Source organism: Propithecus coquereli, unplaced genomic scaffold (genome assembly GCF_000956105.1).
Source record: "Propithecus coquereli isolate 6110/MARCELLA unplaced genomic scaffold, Pcoq_1.0 Scaffold119, whole genome shotgun sequence".
Lineage (NCBI taxonomy): Eukaryota > Metazoa > Chordata > Mammalia > Primates > Indriidae > Propithecus > Propithecus coquereli.
The window spans coordinates 3,337,160-3,355,379 of record NW_012135969.1 but is presented as its reverse complement, the minus strand read 5'-3'; the positions used below and the strand labels follow the sequence as shown (position 1 = coordinate 3,355,379).

At 38.7% G+C, this 18,220-nt stretch overlaps 1 protein-coding gene across 1 annotated transcript; it reads right to left on the bottom strand.

Annotated features, from left to right (window-relative positions):
• Positions 1-7,967: 7,967 nt before the first annotated feature.
• KRT20 (keratin 20, type I) lies at positions 7,968-15,895 on the bottom strand. The gene is made up of 8 exons (XM_012660746.1): positions 15,443-15,895; positions 13,451-13,533; positions 11,990-12,146; positions 11,483-11,644; positions 11,223-11,348; positions 10,075-10,295; positions 9,350-9,387; positions 7,968-8,474 (listed from the first exon to the last, which is right to left on the bottom strand). The coding sequence occupies exons 1-8, from the start codon at positions 15,755-15,757 to the stop codon at positions 8,338-8,340; spliced, it is 1,239 nt and encodes a 412-aa protein (XP_012516200.1). The 5' UTR covers positions 15,758-15,895; the 3' UTR covers positions 7,968-8,337.
• Positions 15,896-18,220: the final 2,325 nt, after the last annotated feature.

Genomic DNA, 18,220 nt, shown 5'->3' with positions numbered 1-18,220 from the left:
TGTAAAAACTTCAAATCAATAATTGCCATTACCACCAAGGAGAAAGAGGAAACACTGTTCAAATTAATAAGTGATTAAATCCCCAGGTTTGAGAATCCAGTGAACCATTTCAGTTGACTGCTATGATGAAAAGAGATAAATTTTGCAATATAGAGCAAATTGAAGTGTTATCTTTTAAAGTTTTGTTAAAGCTTTACAAAGCATGCTTCAAGGAGTTGTATCCAGTGTCTATTTTTTAAAAATAAAGTCCTTATAATACTTTCTTCTTTAATATATTATTTGCCTTTGAAATTGATGTGGCTCCCATACGAGGCATGAAACAATAACGTTCAGATGAGAAATGCATTACCTTGAAGGAAGCCTGCTTTTAGAGAGTTGTAGAAGCCTGGAAACCTTTTACTACAATTCCAGGGTAGTGGAATTCCCTGGGGAATTTAAATTACAGGCATTTTGATTTGAATAAAAAGGAGTAAGGATTTTTCTTGCACGTGTTTTCTTTGAGATGGTGGTCCAAGCTTCCACATAATTCGTTGTAAAATAATTCTATTGTGGGCTTTTAAAAACATAGCTCTCTATGTATTTATTGTACAAATTTGGAAGATGCAGAAGATATAAAGAAGACTTATGTACATACAAGTATATCGTATATATTTCTGAACATAATTTTTACAATATAAGGTTTTATAATCTGCTTTCCCCTCTTAAGATTATATAATTAACTATCACGTAAACTTTAATAGTTGGTTGGGTATAGAGCATGGATTGTAGATTCTTGGAAATCCTTTGTTGGATTCAGATTTCTGAATTCAGTTTGCTGTGTATTTGATGATAGGAAATAAAATTTCTGGGTATAAATAATAGGTTTTTTTGCAAAGACATTTATACTGAATTTCCTTAATGTTATACATTGACTGTATGTGTTATGGAGGACTGTGTTTTGACTAGAATGGATTTATTGAAATAAGATACATTAAAAATCATTATAAAGATACAGTTCCCACATCTTGGGAAATAGGGACTTTTGGTTCTCCAAAAGGGACCTTTGTTTTCTCATTGATGGCTACTAAAACTCCTCTTCAATTTGCTGTACTTAGATTCTGTGTTTTATTTTATCCTAAGGAACACTTTTTAAAATATCACTAGTATTTTAGATTTTTTTAAATAAAATTGAATTCTTATTTGATTTAATAACACATACCTTTCCTAACAAAGAAGACTTTTAGAAGACTTTCTAAGCATTTTAAAGTGGAGATTGAATCTATGTAGTAAAGATGAATTTCTCCACAATATTATTGGGTACCTGTGAGATCATTGAGAGGTTCCTTATTCAATACACACAATCAAAATATTTAGCAAATACTTGGCCATTGTTTAAGATTTTGCCATAAGCACATACAGCACTTTTATTTCTCTTAACTAAAACAATAACTTGATGTCTTTTGGACATTTTCCTTCAATAGCAGAAATAATAAAAGGAGTAAGCTGTTACTGTTACCCAACTTGAATTATGTCAAAATGGTTTGGTCCTTTTGGAAAATTAAATCCAGTATTTCAATCAAGCCCACTTGAAAGGATTCAAGTACTGGGTCTGCTGTCAGCTCCATCTGCAATTTCTAGTCCATTTACCCAGTGTCTTATACAAAGTCAGCATTCAATGAATGCTCATTGAATTGATTTCTCTCTTGATAAATCAAGCTGCTGGGTCATAAATGTATGTTATGTATGAGGAAAATTTTCCAAAAATTTAAAAAGAGAGTGTTGATATAGAGGCAAGTTACTTGGTATATTAATTTAAGTATTAGTGGGTTCCGACACCCAGTGTAGACACATTCAGGTGTTACTCTCGTTCTAATGGTAACACATGCACACATGCACCCCATAACATGCACTCAGATGTCCTTGCTTGGTGCTGGTGTGCAGATAGATGCTCCCTGCAAAGGGAGATTCTGCAGCCCCCACAGCTTCACCTTCCCTGGGAGCCCTTTTTCCAGAGAATGCTTATTTCTCTGGCCTTCATCTCTTCAGGGTTAGTCTCACAATGCTCAACACTTGTTTTGCCTTTGTGGTGTACGGACTGACTCTGGAGGAGTTCTAGACCTGCAACCTGGATTCCTCTAGTTCAGTGCCGCCTCCTTCCCACCTGAAACTCCAGATATTATCTGCTCCGATTCCAACCTCCCTGAAGACGAGGTTCTTCCATCGTAACAGTCCTGAGCCACAGCTGGCTGTTTCCACTGAGGAGTTGGGGACAGAGGCGCAGGGGTCACACCTAAGTCCACAGCAAACTCCACGAGGACTACCCTGGATCGATTCTGGCAGATGGAAGGACTGTTTTGACTTTTTAAATTTTTTTAAAATCATGTTCCAATGGCAGAAATGGTGAAATCCAATGACAATTTTCTTTTATTACATAAGGGACAAAGGTGAAGGGACACATTTTTCCCCCAACCTATCCACATCACAAACAGCAAGCAAGCAGGATTCCTAAATAAAGAGGTCTTAAGCAAGAGATTTGCAGAAATTCCACATTTGCTATAGATGTGGGAAGGACGCAGCAACCCAGGGCAGACTCGGCTTGATGAGAGAGGCCGTAATCCATTTGTTTCTTGAGAGAATGGAAATGTGTTAAGTGGGAATGTCAGGGACTTCAGCTTCATATGGAGATTTTTACCAAGGATTCCTTCCATCCATATCATAAGCATTTTGGCTGAGCTTGTCCTTGTTTGAATCGCTATTAGCTATTGTGTACTTACCGCTGTGTAGGCACTGGGCCAGGTGAATTACAGACATTGTTTTTTAACCTTTGTGATAATCTATTAAGGTGGTGCTTTCATCCCATTTTACAGATGAGGACTTTGAGAGTCAAGATGTGAAATGAGGTAGGACTCAGGTCGGTAGTGCCTTCTATAGACACCAAAACTCCGCTGCTGCTGACGGTGACGACAAAAAGGACACAGGATCACTCTGGCTCCTCTGTGAGACTGAGCTCCTGCCTTGCACATCAACCAGTAGCTTTGGCTTTTTCATTTATTTATTTTTTGAGATAGGGACTTGCTCTGTCGCCTGGGCTAAAGGGCAGTGGCATCTTTATAGCTCACTGCAACTTCCAACTCATGGTCTCCAGTGATCCTCCTGCCTCAGCCTCCCAAGTAGCTGGGACTGCAGGTGTCTCCCCACCACGCCTGGCTAATTTTTTGAATTTATTTATTTATTTTTTTCGTAGAGACAGGAATCTTGCACTTGCTCAGACTGGTCTTGAACTCCTGGCCTCAAGCAATCCTCCTGCGTTAACCTCTCAATGTGCTAGGATTACAGGTGTGAGCCACCAAGCCTGGCCAGCTTTTTCCCTTTAAAAAAAAAAACAACCTTTCTCTTTGAATTTCTCAGTGTATGGGCTGAGACCCAGAGAATGACATTTCATGGCTTATAAGAAAAGAGGCCACACATGAAATTCTGCAAACATATAGGCAAATATATTCTTAGTTACAGCTTTGACCTGTAACCACATCTCCAGAGATCTTATAAAGCACAGGTTAAGCTTGTACTCCCCACATGGGAACTTGACATTATGGTTGTTAACTATTTACTCACAAGCAGAGCTCCCTCCGCACCCCCAGCTCCCTACCCCCAAGACAGGGATTCCATTTTGCTGCCTTAGAAATGAAAACAGAAGCTATTACTTGCTTACAGAGTTAAAGGGAGTGTGCCAAATTAAAAAATTGTACCTCAGTGACATGGTCACATAATATGGGAATATGATTCACATGTATTTTTGAACTTGGAACCAATTTTGTGCTGAAATGTATACTTTCCAACTGTAATGTCTATATGCAAATTTTAAGCAATTGCTCATCATCTATACATTTTGTTTATACATCATATGTTAATGTTTCTATGCATATTATATATTATCCGAGACTGAGCTTCTCGGGTAGGGAGACTATATCTGACTTATTTTTTTATCCTGAGTCCTAGCCTAGTGTTTGGCTGAACTTCATCACTGCACTCCTGGAGTTATTTCACTTGAAAGAACTTAATTCTTAATGTGTTTAAATGTGTCACTTAAGATTCATTTCATTTGAAAATGACTATGTCCTAATTTACTGGTATGCTTTGACCAAGATTTATTCTGAATTCAGTTATGAATGGGGAGCAACTTCGGAAGTTGAAAAGAGAAATATTTCTTCTTCAGTGGCCTTTTTTGGAAGGGGGAGGCTAAGTAAATAATCAAGCCTCTGCTTTAGAGTTTTTAGAAGTGAAAATAATTTTTTTTGACAGCTGCGTAAAATGTATAGGTGGAGGGGAATGTAAAGAAAAAAAAGAAAGAAACAGTCTTGGGCTTGTTGGCAAAGTGATCACATAAGTTGAGGCACAGAGGAAAATGACTGGAGCCAGGGCAAACTGTTCAAAAGAATTATGTCTTCCATTTTTGTAGAGTTTAGGGAATATTCAGAATGGAGAAAATTCTTTACGTGGTATTTGTAAATCTTTAGATTTTTATTAAGTAAAGCATGCACTCATTCTTTCAAGTTAGGTTGGGTAGTTTCCTGGTCTTTGCAGGATTTTCCACCTGAGTTCTTTCCCTTAGAGATAGCCTTGGCACTTCCTGCAACTCACTGACTGCTCCATCCATCATACCTTTTGCTTTGAGTAAGATTTTAAGATCCTGTGAGTGGGTGAGATAATGTTGGGTTGCCTACATTTTATTTATTGTGCTTTTGAGATGAGGGTTAAACAAGGACCCCCAAGGAGGCATGAGGGAGGCTGACTTCTGGACTTCAGAGCTTGATGGTTCTGGAAAACGGGGGAGGATTTTGGAAGTGGTATGTGGTCAGAGAGAGGAGGAAGATAAAATAATACCCTGGTTAAGGGGAATCTTGGAAGTGAGCCTAGGGGAGAGAAAACAGAGATATTTGAAGGGAAATTCAAAAATAGAAATCACTAACCAATGCTTCAAGTTGGATTTTTTTTTTCTTCTACAGACAGTATCTCACTGCTCTGTTGTCCAGGCTGACGGAGTGTGGTGGCATGATCATAGCTCACTGCAACCTCAAACTCGTAGGCTCAAGCAGTCTTCCCTCCTCAGCCTCCCAAGTAGCTGGGACTTAAGTTGGAATTGCTATTGGGGGTATAATGAGGTACCTTAGAATCACCCTGAGTGAGTGAGACTGAGAACACAGGGTGTGCAGGGGAACTCATTGGCCATGTTTTGGTTTTATATCACCGCATGTCTTTTTCCTTTTCAGATGTTGCAGGACTCTGTATAGAAATAATCCTTAGAGCCCAGAAAAAATAGTTCTCTCCATCCTAACCTCACCGCTAGGGATTCTCTCTGAGTTTGATAGCTCTACTTCTGTACTGATGATTTCATATAAAGTGAGGAAATACACTGATGATAAATCTAATGTGTGACAAAGAGGCCTATATTTAAGGACTACAAATCTTCTCTGCATCTGTATACACTGTCAGAAATAAGATCATGCTGTTCTGGTTCTTACCTCACGTAAGAAGTATAGATAGATGCAAAGATTAATGCTTCACTTTCACACAGCAACTACTGGCAGAACGGGAAGTAGAACCCCACCGTCTGGTTCCACTTGTATGTGTGGTTTCACCTACTTTCTTTAAAAAATTACTTGGAAGAAACTAGAAATAGACCAGAAAGCATGGGAGAAAAATATTCATTTTTGTGATATGAAACCGAGTCAAGAGTAATAATCCCACCTCTTTGAACAAGTGTTGTTATTGCCATCTGACAGTGGTCATGCCTAATCAATTCCAAACCCATCCACTTAGGTTTTTTATTCGTCAGACTTACAGTCTCTGGTATTTGCATGTCAGAGTTTCAGACCATTCTGGAGTGTGTCTGGGTAGGTGAGAAAGCATTCACTTGTAAAAGTTAACATCTTTAAAAGCAATTTACTAGCTGGCATGACTTGAAAGGAAATTAAGAAAAAAATAAGTGCGAAACTTCTTCACTTCTTTGAAAAGGAAAGCAATGAAAATGGGTGAAAATATCTTTTCTGACAAAAGTTGTGCTCAATCAAGTCACGTGTGATGTTAACTAACAAAGGTGGACATTTGCCACAATTGGCTGTTGTGTCTGGCTAATGAAAATGACAATTAGAAAACAACAAAACAACTAAGGGCAGGCAAATGCCTATTTCAAGTATGAATCACATATTGTTTTGTTGTGTAATTAGTTGCTTAAGAGGGTATTAGCTTTAGACAAACAGACCCAAGGTCAGTCTCATGCCACTACTTGGTAACTGTGTGGCTTTGAGAAAGTATTTATCTCATGTCTTCGTATATAATCCTCATTTATCTTTATATGTAAAATGAGGATAATACAATAAGGTTGAAGCACATGAAATCATTATTTTTGAAGGTCTGAAATTATCATATGTTGGCAAGGTCGTATGATTCAACCTAATGGCTTCCACCTCATAGGATTATTGTGAGAATTAAATGAGAAATATGTGAAATGCTTGGAATACTTGCTCATAGTAGGTGCTCAATAAATGGTAGATATTATCAATATTATTCTTAAGTGAATCACATAATTACTTTCTATATAATAAGCAAACTCAAAATATTTACAACTTACGTTGTCAAATTGTAAGTCCAATCTATCGTATCATTATATTTACTAGAATACAATGATATAGGGCAAATTTATTTTTCCCATAAACACTCACGTGCAGTTATTTTTTTATTTTTTTATTTTTTTGAGGCAGAGTCTCACTCTTTTGCCTGGGCTAGAGTGCCGTGGCATCAGCCTAGCTCACAGCAACCTCAAACTCCTGGGCTCAAGCAAACCTTCTGCCTCAGCCTCCCGAGTACCTGGGACTACAGGCATGCGCCACCATGCCCGGCTAATTTTTTCTATATATTTTTAGTTGTCCAATTAATTTCTTTGTATTTTTAGTAGAGACGGGGTCTCGCTCTTGCTCAGGCTGGTCTCGAACTCCTGAGCTCAAACGATCCACCCTCCTCGGCCTCCCAGAGTGCTAGGATTACAGGCGTGAGCCACCGCGCCCGGCCTCACATGTAGTTATTGCTCACTGAAATGAAAAAATGGTGAGGATACAATACGTATGTTTTTGTATCTGGCTTCTTTCACTTAGCGAAATGTTTTCGAGGTTCATCTGTATTGTAACATGTGTCAGTACTTCATTCCTTTTTATTACCAAATAATATTCTATTGTATGGATATATTACATTTTGTTTATTGATTGTCAGTTGATGGATGTTTGGGCTGTTTCTACTGTGGGGCTATTATGAATAATGCTGCTCTGAACATTTGCGTACAAAAGAACACATTGTATGATTCAATTTGTATGAAATGTCCAGAATAGGAAAATCCATAGGGAGAGGAAGTAGTAACAGATTAGTGGTTGTCAGGGACCGAGGGGAAGGGGAACGGGAGTGGCTACTAATTGGTATGAAGTTTCTTTTTGGGGCGATGAAATGTTCTGAAATTAGGTAGTGGTGACGGTTGCACAACCTCATAAATATACTGAAGATCATTGAATTTGTACACATTGTAAGGGTGTTTCCTGGTGTTTGAATTGTATCTCAATAAAGCTGTTATTGAAAAAACAGTGAGAAACATTTCATTCTATACATTTGCTACATAAAGAAAGAGAGCACCTGAAGGTTTATACAGTTTATCATCAAAAGGAGACACATTCTGCCTTGAGAAGGCTTTCTCTAATTTTGGTTTCAATCTACTCCCATTTCAAGCATTGTACTTCCTTCTTATTTTGCTCAGCATTTGTGATTGGAATTTGACTCTCAAATTATTCAAAGAGCTGAGTTGAGTTTTAAAAGGCAGCAGGAACAATGGAAAAAGGCAGATATAGCTCAAAGGTAGCAGAATTGTACTGATATTGGAAATTCAATGAGATTAACCAAGAAATTGGTACAATTAAGAATCCAGGGGCTCCCAAAAGGGAGCTTTGCAATTCAGAAACAGGAAAAAATTAGAGAAAGGTTTATGTGTAATTTGCATAGACTGCTCTGCTATGTGAGGTTTACTATAATGGCAACGTACTGCAATTTTCAGGGACATTACCTACAAATTGATATTAGGTGGTCTATAGCTTACAATTAATGTGCTTCATGATGCAGATGGCAGTAATGATATTTTCAATATTCTAGTGTTCACTGGATTTCATTTTTGTAGGCAATTTTCAGCTCCTCTGAGTAAAACATTTATATTTAATTACAAGGTCTGATAAATAGACTTTCCTCCTCCTAATCACTACAAAGTATTAATAGTGCTTTCTGATGGCCCCTTTCTTGTAGGGAGCAAAAATTATGGCCACATTTCTTTCAAAACTTCAGCAGCATCTTTTTGTGGCAGCTGTTTATAGCTAGCTGTTCTTCCACCTCTTTGACTTCAGATGACACAACCTTGCCATCCACTACTTCTTGCACGACTGTCTTAATCTTCCTGGTTTTCTTTATATCTGAATTCACATTAAACATTAAATGTTAATTCAGACGCATGACTCTGTGGATTTATAAAACTCAACTTTAAATTATTAGTTTGTACTTATTTCCTTCTTTTAGGAAAAAGAGTTGAACCATTTTCTTTCTTAAATAATCTTAAGTCCATTTTATAAATAAATGTGGAAAATGTGCCACTCTCCCCAAATTTACAAATTTCCTACTTTCCCCACCCTTAAACATAGATCTGCAATCTTGAATTAAGCAAAATTCACATTTTAGTCTTATTTTTCTTTTTCAGGCTCTCAGGATGTCTCAGGACAGCAATAGCACAGGCCAAGAAAATCACCCTTTTATGGGGGTGTGCCAAAATTCCCACCGAGAGGGTTTCTTTATGCTATGTATTCGATTTTTAGAAGCCCTGGTGTCATATCTGCTCACTTGAGAATTGGCCTCTGCTATGGTTCCCCAAAGTTCATATGTTGGAAACTTATCTCTGATGCAACAGCTTTGGGAGGTGGGGCCTAATAAGAGGTGAATTAATGGATTAATGTCATTATCTCAGGAGAGGTTAATAATCATGAGAGTAGGATTATAAAAGAAAGTTCAGCCCACTCTTGCTCTCTGGCTCTCGCATACACTCTCTTCTGCCACGAGATGACATACCAAGAAGGCCCTCACCAGATGGCAGCACCTTAATGATATTGGACTTCCCAGCCCCCAGAGCCGTAAGCCAAATAAACTTCTATTACTTATAAATTACCCAGTCTCAAGTATTCTGTTACAGAAGCAGAAAACAGACTAAGACAGCCTCCCTTTACTTTTCACCAATGGCACATGGTTGATGAACAGCTGCTGAATATTACAAAAAATGTGCAAACATTGAGAAACTTACCTCTTTCTTCCAGGGTGTTTAACTGATATTCTGTAGTTCTGGTTTTTTTTTTTTTAAATAAAAAAAGAAAAAAACAGAAAAATGTGTTATTGCCATTTTGAAAATGGAGTGCCTTCCTGACTTTAATGTTTCAAAGCAAAGTCTTTGTGTGTTTTTATACTGTTTTCTATTTCTTTCCCTTTTACAATGCTTGCTATTGCAAACTTGAGTGTCTTACTTTTTAACTTGAAAAATACACAGCTTCAGAATGGACTGGTTTCACACATGCTAGAAGTTTTTATAATTAAAATAATGCAAGTTTAAATCTCGTGTTACCTTGTTGATGTTCTTGCATGTGGTATCTGAGAACAGTTGCTACTACCACACTGATGGTTCTCAAACTGGCTCCCACGGATCTCTGTGGCCTATTATTGAACTCATGAGCTCTCAATGACAATTTCCAAAAAGTTGTTCTTTCAATTATATATTAATCATAAAAATTAACATAAGCATAATCTGTATCATTTAGATAGCCATCTTCTAACTCAGTCCTACCACATGACCTCAAGGCTGTGCTTGATATTTTGGGTGTGTGTGTACTTTTTGGCTTATTTTTGTTGTCTTATTGTTATTATTGTTGATGGTAGTGTGTGTGTGTAATGACTTTTGGGTGACAAGTGACAGGGACATTGAAATAGGAGAGCATACAGACATTGGCATATATCCCTTAAAGCTAAGAGCCTTACTTTACATCTTCTCCTTCCAGAAGGCGGCGGTAAGTAGCAATTTCCTGCTCAAGCCGGATCTTTAAGTCAAGAAGAATGGTGTATTCAGCATTCTGGCTTTCCGTGTTGCTCCGAATCTGCATCAGTTGTGCCTCTAGAGATTGCAGCAGAGCCTGGAGGTTGTCCAACTGGCCCCTAAAACGAGCGTTGGTCTCCTCTAGTGTGTGCTTCAAAGATTCTTTCTGTGAGCACAAGAAGAAGAGGGAGTTTCTTATTTAAGGACTTGATTTAAGAGGTGGGTTAATTTTAATTTCTTTAAGAAGAGTTTCTGCAGCCAGTCACTGTGGGCCTCGTGTGTATTTCTAGCTCCATCTCCCACTCTTCCCATGAGGCAACCTCAGCCAGCCAGCTCTTGGGAGTATTTCTTTGTCTGTCTTTAGCCCTGCACCCACTGTTCTCTCAGGGTGGCACGTTACTGTTCTTGATATTTGCTCCCCTACATTGTGAGGGGGTTATACCTCCAGCTCCTTCCTCAGGAGTGGCCATGTGATTTGTGGTGTTTCTGTAGTGGAGGACTAGACTTCCTCAGCCCATTGACACCAGGCTTGGGCATGTGACTCTCTTTGGCTAATGAAATGCAGGTGGACCTGAAAAATGCCTTTTCTGAGAAGCTTTAAGAGCTATCATGTGGTCCCGCCATTGCTCTTTCTTTCTGCCACAACACTGGCATGTCCCAGATAGGATCTAGTCCTTTAGCCTCCCCCTGGGAGTGGAAATGTCCGGGAGCACAGCTGCAGCCAACTCATGAGGGATGTAGAGTTGCCGTGGGCCACTGCGACTTGAGGTTATCATGACTGATTTGCTTGGCCTGGAATGCCTCTACTCCTACTCTTCAGCTTAAAAATTCATCTCAAATTTTAAGATCTAGTTTAAATGCCACCTTCCCTGTGAAATCTCCCAGTTCTCTTTCCTCTGCCTTTGTGTAGTGCATTGCCCTTCTCTTGATTTTTCTCTGTGTTTTAATTGTGATCAGTTGTTTGACCTGTTTCCCTGCCAGCTCTGCAAGGGCAAAGTTTATTTCTTATTGGTTTTTGCATTTGCAGAGTTCCTAACACAGACACTTAGTAAACACACACTGGATTGAGACATGGAGGTTAGATGTGCTTTACCATGCTGAGATGGGACTGGAGTTCTATCTCTAGGCTCTGGGAGGTGTGTCTCAGCTCCCTCAGTTGAGACTCAGTTCCTTTTAACTCTTCGGTGTTCACTTGGACTTGTTGCTGTAGAGTTTTAGTCTAAAATTCCAAGAATGAAAAAAAAAATAAATGAGTAATGAAGGAAAGAAGGAAGGAAGGGAGGGAAAATGAGTTATCACTTTCTAGAGGACAGCTTTTCTGTATCCTCTGACACTTTAGAATTATGCTTTTACCTGTCTCTCAAAGTGTTCTTTGGCATCCTGAATGTTCTTCTGGACCATGACTTCGTACTTCTGTCTCATGTCATCCATGATGGCGCTGAGGTTCAGGCCGGGAGCAGCATCCACCTCCACGTTGACAGTGTTGCCCAGGTGCCTGCGCAGGCTATCGACTTCCTATAGGAGTGAAAATCCTGACTGATTTTAGTCTGAAACACATTTTCAGATAAGGCTGGGCAGAAAAGACATAAGAAATTTTCTGGCTTCTTTCATGGGGAATAAGTAAAAAAGAAAGAAAATAAGAACCCATATAGGGCTTTACTGTGGTCCAGGTTCTGCTCTAAGTTATTTATTTAACCTAAAGCAACTTTATGAAAAGAAGTTAAGGCTTACATCATTATTACTGTCATCTTCATCATCTCTGTCACCACCACCAACTCTTCTTCCTCGTCCTGTTCCTCCTCCTCTTCCTCATTATTATTAGAGCCTCATTCCCAATACCACTTCTGAGTATTTCCTCACCTCCTCATGCTCCTTCTTGAGGAGAGCCAGGTCTCTATTCAGATTCTCAATTTGAAGCTCCAAGTCTGTTTTGAGTAGGGTTACATCATCAAAGATCTTATTCAGGCCTTGGAGGTCGGCTTCCAGTGTCAGGCGCATGCCCCTCTCGGTCTCATACCTGCGAAGTAATTGGCATGCAGAGATAACAGTCCTTCCGAAGAGATTATAGGAGAGGTAATCTAATATAATTAGATATATTTTTATGTTCTATATCAGGAGATATTTCAACACTTTATAATGTCTTCCTTTATACATTCATGAAATGTGCATAAGAACCTAGAGTCAGATAATTTGTTTCATAATATCATCCCTGTGATTTGGAGTGACTGGTAAAAGGCAATTTGAAATAACTTTAAAAGTTTCTAAATTCTAGAATATATTTAAAAAGAAATTTTAAAAATTGTTTTAATTACTGTGTTAGCAAAGGGTTATGATTGATAGTACATGACGGTTAGTTTTACTTAACGAAATGTCTATGATTGATTTATTTTTATTACTTTGTAATCCGATACATCCAAAGTGAACTATCTCAGACAGTCATACATTCTAGTCTACAATCTTATATACACTCATTGTTCTAAAACAGCAAACTTCAAAAAATAATAATGCAATGGGACACTCAGATGCTGACTTAGTAAAATCGGAATTAATGAATTTTACTGCTTTAATCTTCAGATCTGTTTTCCCATTTGCTTCTTTTTAATCCCTGGTAGCATTAAAATGCTACCCTTTTAACCACAGAGGACTTTTTGGTGTTAATGCATTATATAAATTTAGGATGAGGAAGCCCTAACATGGAAGCAATTTACGAGTAACAGCTCTGATCAACTGCGGTGTGACGACTACAAAAAAAGTAAACACAATTTGAAGCGTATTAACCATAGATTGGTCTGTTTCTTTGATGGTCAGACCATACCGTAAAACACAGGTGAACTAGAAAGCATCAGAAGTCACCCCTGGAGCTTGGGTCATACACCTGTAATCGCTTGACTGCTTGGAGAATTACTAAGTGTAGACATAGGCTGTCTTTAGATAACAGAACGGCGCTTAGGCAGAAGGGGAGTTATAAATCGCCTTGTTATTACACCAAAGGGCAGAATTAGGTTCAGTAGGTAAAAAGGTAGATGCCAGGTTACTAAAAAAGAACATTTTAGCAACCAGAACTAACCAACCAGAACAGCGGTAGTTACTGAAGGTGTTCAGTTACATGCTGGGTGATCAAATCTTAGGGTTGTGGGAGAGAGAAGTCCATCCCTGAGTGCTGGGCTACACCACATGGTTTCTAATGTCTTTCCACCTTAAGATTCCCAAAATACTTAATGGTAGTTCCTTTACCAACAATAATATGGAAAGCTGAGTGTCACAAAGCACACTAAAAAGAATTCTTTTTCAGAAAGTTTTGCCATGTCTTAGAGAACCTACTTCAGTTTGAAGTCCTCAGCAGCCAGTTTGGCGTTGTCAATTTTCAGGACACATTGCGCATTTTGCAGGTGAGCATCCTTAATCTGGAAAATACATAAGAGAGAAGGACGCTTTTAACTGGATAGGAGTTTTTACAAAGACCGAGTTTATCCTCAGATACAACCACTCTTAGGTCAAAAATGATGTTCATTTCAAGAATTTCCACATGAAAATAGACAGAATAATGACATAGTATTTAACATAATAGGGTTGTAAAATGCAACTCTAGACCCCAGGGTTTGGTCTACTTTCTTGTGATTTTACAAAAGGAGAATTTAACTAAACTTGAGTCATCAAACTCTATTAAGTGCTTTGCCTTTGATGTTATTCCTACTTAGAATATTAGGAATAACAGGAATAATATTCCTGTTAGCTCCTTTCACCTGGTGAACTCCCACTCCTCCCTTACACCTCGGTTTAAACGACATTGCTTCAAGGGAGCCTTGAATGATGTTCTCAAAACTGAGCTGGGTGATCCGCCTGTGCTCTCACTATCCCTCTGTGTGGTAGTTGCCTTTGTTGATGCTTGTATTCTCCTAAATCACGTTATGTTCACCACCATATTCCCCAGGGCCCAGCGTGGTGCCGAGCACCTAGTTATTCACTAAGTGTTGCTGAATGAATGAACACTTGCTATATGATGGGAGTTGTGTTAGGCAGTAGGAATATCAGGACAGATGAGGCCTGGATCTTAAGAAGTGGTTAACTAATGGGTGATTTTTCCAAGATGCAAATAGATCAAAAATTTACTTGTAGAAGACGTTAAAATGACATGTCTCTTTCAACGGATCTGGTCCTAGAGAGGGCTGCCTTCATATGGTGGGTCTGCCCAGCTAAAGGAAACAGGTGGCTGTGCCTGTGTATTCGAGATGATCCAAAGTAGAGTCAGAAACATGAGATAGGTATCAGAGACAGGTTGGATTATTTTGAACATTTTCGGTGAGAGTCTGAGGAGGGTAGGCTGTTGGCAGGAAGGACAATTTAAATACCACTGCTTTACATGCTTATAGTTCCTGAAATCCCAAAATAACTTCCTGTAGAGTCTCTGAATCAAATCGCACTGACGTCCAATACAACTCAAGAAAAAGAGATTTGTTGGTAAGTAAGTAGCTTTACTCTAAAGGAATATGAATCTTAAAATAGAAATGAAAATGAAAGGACAGGTTTCTTGTTAGATAAGAACAGTAAAGCAAAGTAAGTGCTCTGTGTCATATCTGAAATCTCCAATTGGGAGCAAAGTCTTCTGCTTTTATTCGTGCAACTGGTAAAATGGAGACCTCCACTTTTTTTGAATGACGTGGGAGCAGGTGATGATATGATTGAAATAAATGTGACTTGAGGGCAATAGAACATTTTATTACTGTAGAAGTAGTTTCTGAACTGCTTGGTGACGATGATCATATTATTAAACAGAGCATTTAGAAACCCATGTACCGTTCACACCCAGACCCCTGTGCCCTGTTTCCACCCTGAATCCCTTAATTATTTAATCTATAATACAGCATTCAAATACTCATATTATAACATTTAAATAAACAAAAGGAGAAAAATCTCTGAATTGACTGGGGTTTCAAAAGTTGATGAGGACTAGGTGAAAAACTAAGAAAGATTAATCACATAAAAAATTTTTAGGTCTTTTCAGAAAAATCGTTTACTACCTGTTTAGCCCTGATGTGGTAAGCTGTTAACAAAGATACAGATTATGAGACTGGAGGATAAAATTTTCATATTTTGTATGTAGTTAGATTAAAAAATTTAAAACATATGATTTAAAGTCATCCCATTATAGAGTCAGGTACTCCGGCACTAAGGGTAGATGAAAGAACGTTTGCAGATGTAGCATTTCAGCCTAACTTGCTTTACCAAGGCCATTTGGACCCACCTAATACAAATGCCCTCTTGATCTATCATGAAGCTGAACAGTAGAGTAGAAACACAGGCATCATCCCTCACCTGGTTTTGCAGCTCTTTGATTTGATTGTAATATGCGCTGTAGTCCCGGCCAGTGCTGGGCGCGTGGGTCTCATACCACTGCTTGATCTGCGCTTCAAGTTTGAAGTTGGACTGCTCCAGGGACCGCACCGTCTCTAGGTAGCTTGCTAGACGGTCATTTAGGTTCTGCATGATCGTTTTCTCATTACCAAGAAACAGGTCCCCGCCGCCGGTGAAATTGCTCGCATAACTCACCATGTGTCTGCGGGTGGAGATGCGGGTGCCGCGACCCCCGGCACCCCCATAGACACTGGGTGCAGCCCCGAGGCGCAGCATGCCCCTCGTGCTTGGGCTGAGTGCAGAGCCCTGCAAGGAGGAACTCAGGCTTCCGTGGAAGCTTCTGCGACTAAAATCATTGGGGGATTCTAGGACGAAGGAAATGTTGCTTCAGGATGGTTGCAGCAGAGTCTGTCTAGTGGTGGGTGTTGAGCCGGCCTTTTATGGAGTCCACAGAAAAGAAACTCCTCCTCCGCTGACATGTCACATGTCACTGGGATTGGCACCACTGTCCACTTTGCCTTGCCTTTTTTTTTTTTTTCCCGTTGTACAGCAATATGTTTAATTCAATTCTAGAAATTACCACTAGAGGCATTTCTTAGAGGCTTTTCTCAGGGGTGATTTCTTTTTCAAACAGAGCTAACAAAAGGATACAGGAAGGGGTATTCTTTTAGCCCTTGCACGTGTCTCGGCAGGCTTTTTTTTTTTGGTCCTAATATACACACAAAGAATATTTGCAATCTTCATGTATAATTTAGGTATCTAAAAAGACAGACGTGGGCACATAATTGAAAGTCACACTGGCGATAAAGGACAATGATTTATTTGTACTGATGAATTAGTTTTCAGAACTGCTGTTTTATGCTTTTTTCTTTTGCTTTCAAGTTTATGCCTGTTTGGACATCTTACTTTATAAGGCTACTAAAATATTTTGTACAAACACAAAACCTTGAATATTTAAAAGAGGAATGAAATATTTATACATCTGGAGATGTAGGTTGGGAAAACGAATCAAATGAATTTAGGTAAGTGGTAGACTAGATGATTTTGGAGGTTTGTCTCTTCTGTTTCTAATGTTCTATGACTAGATAATGCATTTTAATTTTTCAGTCACTGCTCGACTTTAGGTCCTGTTACCAAGAATCTTAGAATAAAATCACATAGTGCTTTGTCCCGGGCATGGTGCATGGAGGGTCTTTCTTTCTCGAGGAAGGTCAGCTCAACAGGTGCCAGGAGACAGACTCTGTTTTATCCATTCTGAAGCTACAGGTGCTCCCTGCAAGAGAGAATTCCCTAAAGGATTTCAGTAGCAGAAGCTTCCCCGGACCCCTGGTCTTCCATATATGTCCCCACAATCACAGCATGGGGAGTGCCTTGAGGCTACACCCAGCTTCCAGGGTCGAGCGGGAGGCCACTGTGTGCGTGTGGACCTCCAGACACAAGGGCTCCATCTCACCAGTGGGGATCTGATCGTAGGTACCCAATAAATGCTTTATTCACTTGCTTCTCTTCATTCAAACCCCCGGCCGAAAATTCACACCTCCCTTGAAGCATTTAAATTGCTTCCTTAATCAAATTAATTAGAAGAGATTGGAAAAGTCACCAAAAAGTCATTCATTATCATCCTGATATTTTAATGGAATTGAGATCTGTATAGCCTTAAAGCAAGCGAGGAAGCAAACACAAACAAAAAATGAAAAACATGGAATGTGGAATTTACTTGTCTTGTTTTAGTGGCTCATTTGTTGTTGCTGTTGTTGCTCTGAAAGCCAGTCACTTAAAAATAAAAGATTTGATTCTTTAGAAACCGTGGCTTTTTACTTTCGAGTTTAAGTTTCTTCTACAAACACCTTTCCTCCAAAGTAAGATCAGATCATATTATTTCTGTCTTATAGACAGTATACTTTCAAATAATATGTTGTGTTAGATTTTATCTCAGTTATATCACAAGAGTAAAAATCGAGATGTAAAGTTAAACCTACTTCATGCATTTTATGGTGTATGTGTGGACAGCTCTTATATTTTTATCCATTCATATATTCATCAGCCAATACTGAGGGCTCACACCAGTGACTGAACATGTCAAAAGCAGAAATTGCTATTTATTAAAGTTATAAGTCACTTTGTTAAGAGATGTCACACCTAAAATCTATAATAAAGAAGAACTTTTTATAAACCCATGAGCCATGTTCTTTATACATATATTCACAAAATGAATGTGGTTGTTGGTGTTGATTAAGGGGGTAGGAAGAGGTTGCTTGATTAAAGTCACTGGACAATTATACTATTTACACAAGTTTTGCAGTGAGTTAGTCTCAGCTAAGGGTTTTATATGCTAACACATATGATCAAGGTGTGTACAAGCATTATTTAAGTCAACAGTTAGCTTTGTAACTGGAAAGGAAGATAAATGTAGTTGTTAAACATGATAATTTTTATTCTCTTTTTTAGCACATTTCTTCCTTATGGCTAGATCTATTATGTTTAAGTCAAAGAGTTAAAATCCCATTTTTAATTTTTCGGAGATATAACTTTGTCTACGTGTTATCCTACTGATTTTTGGCTAGATTTTGTAGGCTTTTGAAGTTTTAAATTTAAAATAAAATACGATACAATGGGGCTATGATTATGAGGCACAGTCATCCAATCTACTAATTTGCTGAGGCAGAAAAATTCCTCTTGGAAAAGCTTCCACCTGTTTATGTAAGGGCAGGAGAATTTGCCAGCTCCTCTATGCAATTT